Genomic DNA, 13,549 nt, shown 5'->3' on the forward strand with positions numbered 1-13,549 from the left:
CCTAAAGTAGCAGTGGGCAAACCCACAAGCTGCGTGTGGTCCTCTAAGCCTCTTTGGCAGCCAAACTCTGAGCCAGGCATAGGCAAACTCGGCCCTCCAGGTGTTTCGGGACTACAACTCCCATCATCCCTGACCACTGGTCCTGCTAGCTAGGGATGATGGGAGTTGTAGTCTCAAAACATCTGGAAGACCGAATTTGCCTATGCCTGCGTCTGAGTCTTCGGTGCCTGGGTGGGGATGGAGAAACACTCTCACCATCTAAGCAGAGAGAGAGAGAGAGAGAGAGAGAGAGAGAGAGAGAGAGAGAGAGCAGGCTTTGGAAGTCATGGGTCCAGGGCCCAACAGGTAGTGGTCATCTTTTGAAATCCCAAAGAAAAAGAGCTGGAACCGAGTCTTACTTGAAGCGGGCATTCCTGCAAAGATTGTAGTTTTTGTTGGTGTTTCCTAGCACTCCTCTGCTGCTGAAGGGGTTGAAATGGAACTACAGCAACTTCTTTTCTCGCAGCCCTTTGCTGTCATCTATTGCCTTGGGAAATGTGGCCACAGGTTTCTAATGGCATTGGGTGGTGGGCAGAACACAACCTTGCATTCCATTAGCCAGCATTCACTAGGGATGACAGCAGAATGGGCCTCTTGTTATGTAAAACTCTGCTTACCTCACATAGCGGGTGGGGAGTTGCCCCATTACTCTAGAGGCCCCTTGTATATATAATTTTGTAAATTCATTACCACTTTTAAAATTTGTCATCGTACATAAATCATAATCATTTTACAAATAGGATTCTCAGAATCCCTGAACTTCCCTCCATGGTTTCCCGAGATATTCTTTTAAAACTGCATCCATATTTTCTTAAATCTCAATTTTTACCATAGTTCTCACTTCATTGCAAGCGTTTTTAAAATCCTGCCAATGTTCTCAATTGTTTACAGTCTTCTTTCATGTAACTTGAAAAAATTCCTCTTTCTTTTCTTTATTGAATTTATTGTCCTCTTGATCTCTGATTTTCCCGGTCATTTCCGCCAATTCGGCATAGTCCATCATCTTTATAGGCCATTCTTCTTTTTTAGGTAGATTGTCCTCCTCCCATCTTTGGGCAAGTAGCATCTGTGCAGCTGTTGTAGCATACATAAATAATCTGTTCTGATCTTTAGGAATTTCTGGACCTAAAATTACTAGTAAGAAAGCTGTAGGTTTTGTTTTTGTTTTGTTTTTTTACAAAAGTTATTTTAAACATTTTTTTCAACTTGTTATAAATCATTTTCCAATATATATATATATATATTTTGCATGTCCACCACATCTGGTGTAATGTGCCTTCCTTCTCTTTACACTTCCAACATGTATTTTTAGCAGTTCTATACATTTTTGCTAGTTTAGTAGGAGTTAGGTACCAATGATACATCATTTTCATATAATGAGTTACATATGCTTCAGGTTACAGACTCCGCTAACCCAGAAAGAGTACCTTGGGTTAAGAACTTTACCTCAGGATGAGAACAGAAATCGTGCTCCAGTGGCACAGTGGCAGTGGGAGGCCCCATAAGCTAAAGTGGTACCTCAGGTTAAGAACAGTTTCAGGTTAAGAATGGACCTCCAGAACGAATTATGTTCTTAACCTGAGATACCACTGTATATTATTATGCTTTGTAGTCTGTTTGTATTATCATGCTCCGTAAAATATCTTCTTAACGTTGTATACTGCCCTGGGATCTTTTCATAAAGGGCACAACAACAACAACAACAACAACAACAACAACAACAACAACAACATAAAGACTGTCTCTGTCTACATGCTCACCACCACCCAAAAGCAGACACAGAAATGTGAGGTGGTGGGAGTCTAGGTGAATGTGAAACCTTGGTGAGGAGAAGTAGACCAGAGAAGGGATAATTTAGAATACTGTACAACAATGGTTGGCAGAGTTAAGCATATCCTTCCCTCTGCCTCTCCTCCTCTGCTCAAATTCACCCCCTTGTGAAACTGCTTGTTCTTTAAAGAAAAACAGAGCCAGGGCTTTGTTACTTGGATCTGCTTGTAAAGGTAAAAAGGTGAATGGTAAAGGACCCCTGGATGCTTAAGTCCAGTCAAAGGCGACTATGGGGTTGCCGCGCTCATCTCCTCTTCAGGCCGAGGGAGCCGGCATTTGTCTACAGACAGTTTTCTGGGTCATGTGGCCAGCAGGACTAAACCACTTCTGGCGCAACAGGACACCGTGACGGAAACCAGAGCCCATGGAAACACCTTTCCGCCACAGCGGTACCTATTTATCTACTTGCACTTTGACATGCTTTCGAACTGCTAGGTTGGCAGGAGCTGGGACAGAGCAACAGGAGCTCACCCCATCACACGGATTTGAACCACCGACCCTCCGATCGGCAGGCCCAAGAGACTCAGTGGTTTCAACCACAGCGCCACCCACGTCTCGCTGGTTCTGTGTATAGCATGTAGTTTGCCCCTAACTAGAGTCTCTCTTCAGCCTTGCAGAATGCCTTCGATATCCTCAACACACTTGCAGAAGATTACATGAAAGGCAATGAACTGCACTCCACCTTTCACAAAATGGGAGTGAGTGTGAATGAGAAAGAATTCCAGGATGTGCTGCAGAAGGCGGGTTTGGCAAGTGAGTCTCTCCAGGGTCCTTTGGGCTTCGCCTGAGGCAGGCTTTGGGCTGGTGTGGCAAGTGTGCGGTGCTCCTTTCCATTCCAAACTTGCCTGAGCACCTCAACTCCCTCCCTTTCTTCCTTCTGGTTTTTATTTATTTTTTTAAATCTAAAAATCTGTGTGGGCTGTTGCAGGGGCTCTGTTAGTCTGGCAGGCCTCAAAGACCATCAACCAGCAGTATAATTTATGCAACATATTTTTCGCTCTATAAGATGCACCAGACTATAAGACGCACCTAGTTTTTGGAGGAGGAAAACAAGAAAAAAAATATTCTGAATCCCAGAAGCCAGAACAGCAAGAGGGATCGCTGCGCAGCGAAAGCAGCGATCCCTCTTGCTGTTCTGGCTTCTGGGATAGCTGCGCAGCCTGCATTCGCTCCATAAGATGCACGCACATTTCTCCTTACTTTTTAGGAGGAAAAAAGTGAGTCTTATAGAGCAAAAAATATGGTACTTTAAACTACTAAGGGAGGTCACCACCTGTGGCGGACTTAGAGAGAATGGCTTTCTCTCCCACCACCCTTAGCTTGATTGTGGGGCTGGGGCGGCAGGTCCAGCCTCTGTTCACCAACCTGTGTGCTTCTTTTGGACCCGGACACAGAGAAGGGCCTCTGGTGACGAAGGCAGGTTCATACAGTTGGCTGCCGATCCCTGTGAACAAACCCTCATGATCTCATGCCTAAAACTTGACATTGCAGGAGATGGGATGGTGAACTTCTCCAACTTCGTGTCTGCCTTGGGGAAAACAAGCCGCATCACTGAATTCGCAAGTAAGCGGACCAGATCTTCCTGCGTCAGGTTGGGTTAAAGGTCTTTCCAGGGGGGCGAAGGATGCTTGATCTCACCCCTTAGTTACACCAAGAGCCAAGCTATTGCCAGTAGTGGAACATCCCAGCCCCAAATAATGATTGGCAGGGGTGGTTTTTTTGAAAACCAGGGCAAATGTTTTCTCCAGCACAGTGTGGGGGAAGACAAAGCCTTAGAAGAAACCAAGTAAAAAAATAATTGAAAGAGGCTGATGATGAATCCTCCAGGACAAACAAACGTGTTTAGATCACCCAAAGAACTTCCTTTGCCAAAAGGACTGTACAGTGGTACCTCAGGTTACATACACTTCAGGTTACAGACTCCGCTAACCCAGAAATAATACCTCAGGTTAAGAACTTTAAGAAATCGTGCGGCAGCGGTGCGGCGGCAGCGGGAGGCACCATTAGCTAAAGTGGTGCTTCAGGTTAAGAACAATTTTAGGTTAAGAACGGACCTCCAAAACAAATTAAGTACTTAACCCAAGGTACCACTGTACTTGTTCTTGAAGGTATAGCTGATGTAGGATTCTGCTGCTGACATCCCATAGTCTAGTGGGAACACAGAGGCATGGAAGCACTGACCTGAAACCTCAGTATCTGCCCCTCTTCACAGGTGAAAAAACAGGATGGGGGGCTTCGTCCAGCTTGCAAGGGGGCTTCGTCCAGCTTGCAAGGGGGCCTGCTGAATTTCCTCAAATAGTTTTGCCCCATGCTTACCTTTGGTTGCTGCTGTGGTGATGCTTCCGTTTGTTTGCTTGCTTATTTATTTATTTAAAATTAAAAAGCTTGTTCCCATCGCTGCATGTGGACTCCAAAGTTCCAGCATCCCCACCCAACACCGTTCAGGGACGGTGGTTGTTGCAGGCCAGGAATATACAACCCTCTCTGGGGAGTAAGAACCAACACACTGTGCGCAAGGTTTGTTCTTGGGATAAAGTTCTAGGCTGAAGTTCAGCGGAGACATCAGGTGTCTGTTGGGAAAACACCCGGGAAGGCCACCACCTTCCCAAGACACCAGGGCGTCTCTCCGGTGGTCACCCTCTAGCTATAAATCTTCCTCAGTCCAGAGAAACCGGTGATAAGCGGTCCCTTCCTCCTGAGAGGAGCCTGCTCGTCTTCTGGCATCTCATTGCAGAAGAAAGAGACAACCGTAGTTCTAAAACTACTTTATTTACTGTCTTATATACAGAGAATCCATCAGCGTGTCTGTGCTCTCTCAGCCCCAGTACAGAACAACATCCCACACAGAAGTAAAAGTAACTTCTCCAGCAGTACTCCAACAGTACTGAGACTTCCTGTCTCACGCTCTCAGACACTCACATGATATAAACAATACAGTGCTACTACTGAGCAGCTTGGGTGGATAAAAATCCTAACAGTGTCCATGTCTGCAGTGTTGAAAGGTGCCATTCAAGCCATCAACAAGATTGAAGGGGGCAAGGTGGCGGTGCACGACCTCCCGGCCTTTGCGAGATGCATGGGGGTCCACCTGTCCGACCACGATTTCAAGCGAGCTCTGAAACACGTATCTGTGGATGGTAAGTGTAGTGGGAATTGGGGTTGCTTGTGCGTAAACTGCAAACTGCTCCAAGTTGGTTGTATAGCTAAACCTTTCCCTGGTTTGACAGCCCTTACAACGCGACTGTCTCAGTCACTGGCAGAATCCGTCAGTGGGTGTTTCCTAAACTTCCCCCAACATAAAAATTCCTTGACTCCAAGTCTCCTCCTAGATTCTCTGCGCGGAAGCTTTCTGCGCAGCGTGGGCGTGCCAAGCGGAGGTCCTGTGCTCTCTCCACTGATTTCACTGGAAGAGTCTCAGAGCCTCCCCTCCGCAGTACTCTCCGCATCCCCTTTCTCCCTGGTGTCCCCGGGATTTCCTTCCCCAGCAGAAGCTCTCTCTCTCTCCTTGCTAGTTCCCTCCCCTGCATCACTGAAGCGTCTTAACTCTCCTCTTGCCTCTGATGGCAGTTCCCTGACAGTAAGTACAGGAGGAAATACTTTTTCGTCCGTACTGCTGGAATATCCAGCCAGCACTGCAGCAGGGAGGCTTTCTCTGTCTTGCAATGTCTTCTGCAACCACACAGTCTACATCAGGGGTAGTCAAAATGGTGCTCTCCATATGTGGTTGGACTACAGCTCCCATCATCCCCCATGCCACTTGGGACCAGTGCTTCCCCCCCCCACCTAAAATGTTTAGGGGTATTCTCATTTTGACTCAAGAAAATCACCATTTTATAGTTCAGATCGGGGGAAATAAATACAGTAAATGGACAAAAGTACAAAGAACGTAGGGACGCGGGTGGCGCTGTGGGTTAAACCACAGAGCCTAGGGCTTGCCGATCAGAAGGTCGGCGGTTCAAATCCCCGCGAGGGGGTGAGTTCCCGTTGCTCGGTCCCTGCTCCTGCCAGCCTAGCAGTTCGAAAGCACGTCAAAGTGCAAGTAGATAAATAGGTACCACTCCGGCAGGAAGGTAAACGGCGTTTCCGTGCGCTGCTCTGGTTTGCCAGAAGCGGCTTAGTCATGCTGGCCACATGACCCGGAAACTGTACGCCGGCTCCTTCGGCCAATAAAGCGAGATGAGCACCACAACCTTAGAGTCAGCCAAGACTGGACCTAATGGTCAGGGGTCTCTTTACCTTTACAAAGAATGTGCATTGCCTCATATTACACAGCTGACGGCTCACAGTAACTTCCACATTGGCATGAGGCTGTACGCACAAACATCTTCCCGACTTTCATTGGTAAAACACCACACATCCACATTCCACGCTGCTTCACACATTAAACTCTCACTTCCGTCTTGTGACTCAGGAAACACCGTGACAGGAAATGAGGCCGCCATCGGGAGTAGCAATGGAACTCATGATTCACCGTGCTAGGGAAGAAACTTAAAATTTTAATTTTTTTTTTAGTTTCTTCTCCTGTTAGATTCACAAAATACTTAGCGGTATGCATACCCCTGTGTCCCCCCAGAAAAAAAGCAGTGCCTGGAGCTAATTGGAGTTGTAGTCCAATAACATCTGGAGGACCTTGGTCTACACCAGCCTTTCTCAACCTGTGAGTCCCCAGATGTTGTTGAACTACAACTCCCATCTCCCCTAGCTAGCAAGCCCAGAGCTCTGGGATGATGGGAGTTGTAGTCCAACAACATCTGGGGACCCACAAGTTGAGAACCGCTGGTCTACATTAACCTCCCATTCTGCCCCAGAGAAACATTAGCCCAAAATGTGTCCAGCTTGGCCATTTTGCTTTTTAGAACTGTTGGAAGGGACATTGGGGTTCTTGCAGGATGCAGATGTGGCATTGCTGACAGATGGCCGTTCCGCCTCTGCTTAAATACCTCCGGCAATGGCGAGCCCATCGCTCTTGAAGGCTGTTCTTCCATCCAAGTGGTTTTACCGCTATGGCGATTCTCCTAGGGTTTTGCTCAAAGCTTACTTCCCTGCAGTTTCCACCCACTGGGTCTTGCCCTCCCCTGTGGAACAACTGGGAGCAAGTCTGCTCCACCTTCAGCAAGACAGCACTTCAGATATTGGAAGGTTGCTTTCACACTCCCCTTAATCTCCAGGCTTAACAGCTTTTTCAACCATTCCTCTTGGGATTTAGTTCCCAAGCCCCTCATGGTCCTGGGCACCCTTCTTTGGGACGCGGTCCAATTTCTCCGTGTCCTTCAACTTGGCCCACACCAAAGCCCCTTCTCCAAATTCCACCCCATGACAGTCAACCGGGGAGGGAAGCGTGTTATGTAGGTATTATATTCATCGCCCCACCCCCTTTGCCTGTCCCCTCCTTCTGGTTTAAAAAGGTAAACTTTTTTAAATATATACTTTCTCAATTTGATTTGTAGGTGATGGAAAGGTAGTTGTGAAAGACTTCATGAAAGTCTTTACCAACACTCCACACTTCTCTGATCTGACAGGTAAGTGAGATTTTCAGCTGGGGAGGGACAGAGGATATGAGCATAGCTGTCAACCTTTCCCTTTTTTTAAGAGAAATTCCCTTATTCCGAATACGATTCCTCGCAAGAAAAGGGAAAATTTGACAGCTATGGATATGAGGCACCATCGATGCTCTGTTTGAGCTGGGATATCGTAATTCAATTCACCTATCTGCTAGGGTTTGCAATATTATAGTTACCAATTGTTGTTGTTGTTGTTTAGTCGTCTTAGTTGTGTTCGACTCTCCGTGACCCCATGAACCAGAAGCATGCCTTGGAAACTCTCACTTTCTTCTCAAAGCTACTCCTTTTTTTATCTCCATGGAGTTTTCTTGGCAAAATACTGGAGTGGTTTGCCAGTTCCTTCTCCCGGTGGATCACATTTAGTCTAAACTCTCGGCTATGGCCTGTCTGTCTTGGGTGCATAGCTCAGAGCTTCTTGGAGTTATTCAAGCCCCTTCGCCACGACAAGGCAGTGATCCATGAAGGGGTACTTACCAATTAATTATTACTAATTCAGTGTTATTTATTAATATTATTATAATTAACTGACTAATTCATCAACTTTATCCACTGGATGACTTGCACAAAGTGACCTTGGGCCCAGTCACTGTCTCTCAGCCTAACCTACCTCACAGGCTTGTTGTGAAGAGAAAAATGGGGTGGGGAGAAATATACACAGGACCTTGAGACCTCCTTGGAGGAAAAAGTGCTATATAAATGTAATAAATAAGCAAATAATGCAGTAAGGTAAAGGTAAAGGTACCCCTGACCATTAGGTCCAGTTGTGGCCGACTCTGGGGTTGTGGCGCTCATCTCGCTTTATTGGCTGAGGGAGCCGGCGTACAGCTTCCGGGTCATGTGGCCAGCATGACTAAGCCACTTCTGGCGAAACCAGAGCAGTGCATGGAAATGCCGTTTACCTTCCCGCCAGAGCGGTACCTATTTATCTACTTGAACTTTGACGTGCTTTCAAACTGCTAGGTTGGCAGGAGCAGGGACCGAGCAACGGGAGCTCACCCCATTGCGGAGATTCGAGCCGCTGACCTTCTGATTGGCAAGTCCTAGGCTCAGTGGTTTAACCAACAGCGCCACCCGCGTCCCTTTAATAATACAGTAGGCTGGCACTTAATCCAGGGCCATCTTAAGTATATCCGGCGCCGTAGTGTTAAGCTCCCTCCGGTGCCCCTCCCCCCATTTCGCAGAGTTGTCCACCTTTTGCTAGGGAGGAGGGTGCTGCTGGCGGGGCTGGAGGAGGTGGGCAGTGGCTGAAGGACAGCTCCTCCGTCGGGGAAGAGGCACAGGCTGGACATGGCGCCTTCTGGCTCAGCTGGCCACTTCGCGCCATGGTGGCCATGGCAGACAGAGGCTCTGTGCGCGGTGTTGCTACGGTGTGGCATGGTGGAGGTGGGCGAGGGTGGCGAGCTGATGCCGGGAGGCGCCACGTCCAGCCTCTGCCTCTTCCCTGGCGCCCTTCAGAACTTGCGCCACTAGCCTCTGTGGGTAAGATGCCCCTGACTTAATCATTATGGTTCAGAAGGTTCCTGTGGATACAAAATATTTCAGGACTATCTGGGCGGGGATTTGTTTTGTTTTCTTATAGAATCATAGAACTTTTTTAAATTATTTTTTAATATTTAATATTTTATTTTTTACCAATCACCAAAACACAAACAGTGAAACTCCTTAGGCGGCTGATACATTGGCTATACAATGTTCAATAATATACATATTCAATAATATACATATTCAATAATAACATATCCAAATCAACCATATGTACACTTCTATATATCTTTACATTCCTCCTTCCACAAGGTTTATTTAACTTTTAACATTTTAATTACCCCAAATTGTTCAAACCTACTCAAATAATTCAATATCTTCTCAAACCAATCCTCCTGTTTCTCACTGACCCTTTCATTTTATGTATCTTCAGAGTTAGGTATTTTAAAATTATAATATTATTCAGTTTTTTCCTCCATTGGTTCACCCCTAGCTCTTCTGCATTTTTCCAATTACTCACTATAACCTGTCTGGCTGCAATTACCATGAATTTTTCCCATTTGCATTCCTCTTTTGTTTTTAACTTGGTACTACTCAGGGTAATAAGAACCATTAATTTAGAATCATAGAACTGTAGAGCTGGAAAGGACCACAAGGGTCATCTAGTCCAACCCTCTGCAATGCAAGAATCTTTTGCCCAATGTGGGGCTCAAACCCACAACCCTGAGTTTCAGAGTCTTGTTCTCTACCGACTGGTTTTGTTTGAAGTGGAGCTGCATTTTTTGGCAAACGGTGCCATTTCCCCCAACAGCCTATTTTAGATGAAAAATGACGTATTTCCCAAGGGAAAAACAGCTTTTCTTAAAATAAAAAAAGCAACAGCAAAATATCCTTCACATATTTTATACATTGCAGCATTGTGCATCAGATTAAGTTGTGGGTAATATAGGGACGCGGGTGGCGCTGTGGTTTAAACCACAGAGCCTAGGAATTGCCGATCAGAAGGTCGGCAGTTCAAATCGCCGCAACAGGGTGAGCTCCCATTGCTCGGTCCCTGCTCCTGCCAACCTAGCAGTTCGAAAGCACGTCAAAGTGCAAGTAGATAAATAGGTACCACTCCAGCGGGAAGGTAAACGGCGTTTCCGTGCGCTGCTCTGGTTTGCCAGAAGTGGCTTAGTCATGCTGACCACATGACCCAGAAGCTTTGTGTAACTCTGTGTGTGTGTAAATAATACACACACACATACACCCTACGCCCATCTGGCTTATTGGCTCCCTTGGCCAATAAAGCGAGATGAGCGCCGCAACCCCAGAGTCGGTCACGACTGGACCTAATGGTCAGGGGTGCCTTTACCTTTACCTAATATATGCCTCCTGTAGCTATTAACCAGGGAAAGGCCATGTTTGCTAGCATCTGTTCTTGATAACTTTTTGCCCCATTTCATTCCTGTGGGGAACCAATTGAGTGAACACCATAGGGTAGAAAGAGATAGATGTAGGCAACAAGACAGTGTTAATTCCAGTCTGCATAAGGCTTCCTAAAAATTAGGGTGTTTAGAGGCAGGTCTTTCAGGACCCTGGACAGGGCTCAGGGCATGGAGGTCTCCTTCCATGACAAGCTTAGGGTTCATTCACACTTTCGTTTGTGCCTTGATTTTTAGGCGGGGGTCGGGTTTGTCCTGCCACTGTCCCCAGGAAAACCTACCGTTTGGAACAGACACCCATCTGCAAAAAACCAAACTGACATTCGTTCCAATTCAGCAGTAAACCGCAGGTTTCCCCAGGGAGAGTAGCAGGGCAAACAAACAAGTCTCAGTCTTGACTCAGGCTGATTTGAACGGCTAGCACCACCCCATTCTCCCTAGGGGCCCAAGATCAGGATGTCAAGCTCGGGGGGGGGCGTCTCGGGCTCCAAATCAGTGGTGGGACTAGGGTCCAATTCTCACTCCGGTCAGTTCTGCTGGCTGCACACCCTCTGTGTGTGGGTCACTGCCAGACTTCAAGGTCTTGACATTCAGGAGTGTCATAAGTGACAGAAGACTGGTGTGATGGCCTTTCGCTGCCTTGAGAGCCAGATCCCAAATCTTTGTGTAACTCTGTGTGTGTGTAAATAATACACACACACATACACCCTACGCCCATCTGGCTTATGGTTACCAGATATTTTTTAATGAATCCGGGGATACTTTTCAATTTCAATAGGAATGATAGAATTTTGTCAGCGGACTGATTTGTAAATCCGGGAACTGTCCCCGGGAAACGGGGACGTCTGGTAACCTTAATCTGGCTGGGTTTCCCCAGCCACTCTGGGCGGCTTCCAGCAGAGGACTAAAAACAGAATAAAACTTCAAACATTAAAAACTTCCCTAAACAGGACTGCCTTCAAATGCCTTCTAAAAGTCAGATAGTTGTTTATTTCCTTGACATCTGATGGGAGGGCTTTCCACAGGGCGGGTACCACTACCGAGAAGGCCCTCTGCCTGGTTCCCTGCCACCTCACTTCTTGCAATGAGGGAACCGCCAGAAGGCCCTCAGAGCTGGACCTTAGTGTCCAGGCTGAACGATGGGGGTGGAGACGGTCCTTTGGGTATAAAAAGATCCACTGCTTCCATGTCAGATATCCAGTGAGAGGTTCCCCTACATCTCCAGATGACTTCTTGCATGCAGCTTCCCCCCACTCTCTTTCTCTCTCTCATTCCAAACTATGGTTTTCTTTCCCTGAGCAGTTACACAGCTGCCTCCTCTGAGGACACTTATTTTCTGTACATCTGCTTACAGTATGATGGAATTATTCTTCTTTGTAGATGAGTGCTTTAGACCAGGAACATGCAAACCTGGCCCTCCAGATGTTTTGAGACTACAATTCCCATCATCTCTGACCACCGGTCCTGTTATTTAGGGATGATGGGAGTTGTAGTCCCAAAACATCTGGAGAGCCGAGTTTGCCTATGCCTGTTTTAAACTCACTGAATACTTTCCTTGTTCCATTTAGTTCTAAAATACACTAGCAGATCAGGAAATGCTGGATTAGATTATCCTTCTAACTCTTTGCTTCTTGGAAAGGCCTCAAAGTGGGATGAGGGGTGCAGAAGTTCACTTTTAATGTTTTGACCAAGGGGCCATTATGCCAGTTGCTGGTTACCATGAGTAAAACTCAACATTGCTTTACCTCTTAGTGCTGAAGGGCATCATCAAAGCCGTCGACACCCTTCAGGAAAGCAGAATCTCGCTGGACGAACTCAATCCCACCCTCAAGAGCATGGGCATTCGCTTAAACCCACATGAGTATGAACAGCTAATCACGAGGACATCTTCTGACAGTGAGTATTACTAAGTGAGGACACCTCTTGGGAGGGTGAGGCCTTGGTCTTGCCTTCTCAGTCGGCTGCTGTTGCCTGGCAACGGGAACCACGAGGTGTCTCGGGCTGCAGGTGTGTGAGGGACATAATCTATAAAAGAAGAGATCTTTAATAGAGGAAGAGTCCAGTGGCAACAAAGGTCCCAGGACTTGCTGTCCCATCGTTCGATGTAATCTCTTTCCCCTCTGCAGAAACTGGGAAAATTGATATTGGGCAAGTCTTGAAGAAGATATCCAAATTGCGACGCTTCACAGAAATGGAAGGTGAGGGGGAAGGCACAAGTTAGGAACACGGTAGTGGTGGGTGGGGAATTACGCTATTAGAGGGGGAAACCTGTGTTGAAGATTTCTTTCAAATCCAGCTTTTGGGAAAGAACAGATTTGGAGCCTGTTTTGTATCATGCCTCCTGCACCCCTACCACAAGGTGTCTCTTCCCTGGCTTCCAGGCCTACTGAGGGGCACAGAGTACAACACAGTCGGACGGAAAGGCTTTGCGACTGAATTTTTAAGGAAGGCTCCTCTTTCTTTCTTTCTTTCTTTCTTTCTTTCTTTCTTTCTTTCTTGTTGTTATTTTCCGCCCATCTGGCTGGGTTGCCCAAGCCACTCTGGGCGGCTTCCAACAAATAAAAACATAATACAGTGACACCTCACTTTTCCAATGTCTCAGAAGTCAAATGTTTCGGTATTCGAATGGCAAAAACCTGGAAGTAACTGCTTTGGTTTCTGAACGCTTTTTGGTAGTTGAACGTGCCACACGGCTTCCATATTGAATTTTCCATAAGTAAATGCTTCCAGAAGTAAATGCTTTGGTTTTCAAACATTTCAGAAATCGAATGATCTTCTGGAATGGATTATGTTTGACAACCAAGGTACCACCATAAAATGTAAAAAGTTAAAATCTTCCAGACACATAGCTGCCTTCAGATGTCTTCAAAAAGTTGTGTAGTTCTTTAATCTCCTTGACATCTGATGGGAGGGTGTTCCACTGGGCAGGTGCCACTACTGAGAAGGCCCTCTGCTTTGTCCCCTGTAACCTCACTTCTCGCAGTGAGGGAATTGCCAGAAGGCCCTCGGAGGTGGACCTCAGTGTCCGGGCTGAACGATGGGGGTGGAGACACTCCTTCAGGTATACTGGGCTGAGGCCGTTTAGGGCTTTAAAGCTCAGCACCAACACATTGAACTGTGCTTGGAAACATACTGGGAGCCAATGTAGATCCTTTAGCATTGGTGTTATATGGTCCCAGTGGCCACTCCCAGTCACCAGTCTCCTCGGTGCAT

General features: G+C 46.8%; 1 protein-coding gene and 1 long non-coding RNA gene across 5 annotated transcripts in view; one reads left to right on the plus strand and one right to left on the minus strand.

Annotated features, from left to right (window-relative positions):
* The window catches only part of LOC308571384, a 147,220-nt gene that overhangs the window by 39,297 nt on the left and 94,374 nt on the right, over positions 1 to 13,549 (minus strand). The window lies entirely within an intron of this gene.
* Positions 1 to 13,549, plus strand: part of LOC308570945 (uncharacterized protein) — a 111,016-nt gene that overhangs the window by 24,745 nt on the left and 72,722 nt on the right. For 2 of the 3 annotated variants that reach the window (XM_081166003.1, XM_081166005.1), the window contains 6 exons: positions 2,479 to 2,622; positions 3,361 to 3,432; positions 4,863 to 5,006; positions 7,317 to 7,388; positions 12,089 to 12,232; positions 12,463 to 12,534. In XM_081166003.1, coding sequence (XP_081022129.1) covers positions 2,479 to 2,622; positions 3,361 to 3,432; positions 4,863 to 5,006; positions 7,317 to 7,388; positions 12,089 to 12,232; positions 12,463 to 12,534 — 648 coding nt within the window. The remainder of the gene's footprint in view (positions 1 to 2,478; positions 2,623 to 3,360; positions 3,433 to 4,862; positions 5,007 to 7,316; positions 7,389 to 12,088; positions 12,233 to 12,462; positions 12,535 to 13,549) is intronic. The other variant, XM_081166004.1, reaches the window with a different exon arrangement.

The sequence above is a fragment of the Podarcis bocagei genome (assembly GCF_964188305.1).
Source record: "Podarcis bocagei genome assembly, chromosome: 13".
NCBI lineage: Eukaryota > Metazoa > Chordata > Lepidosauria > Squamata > Lacertidae > Podarcis > Podarcis bocagei.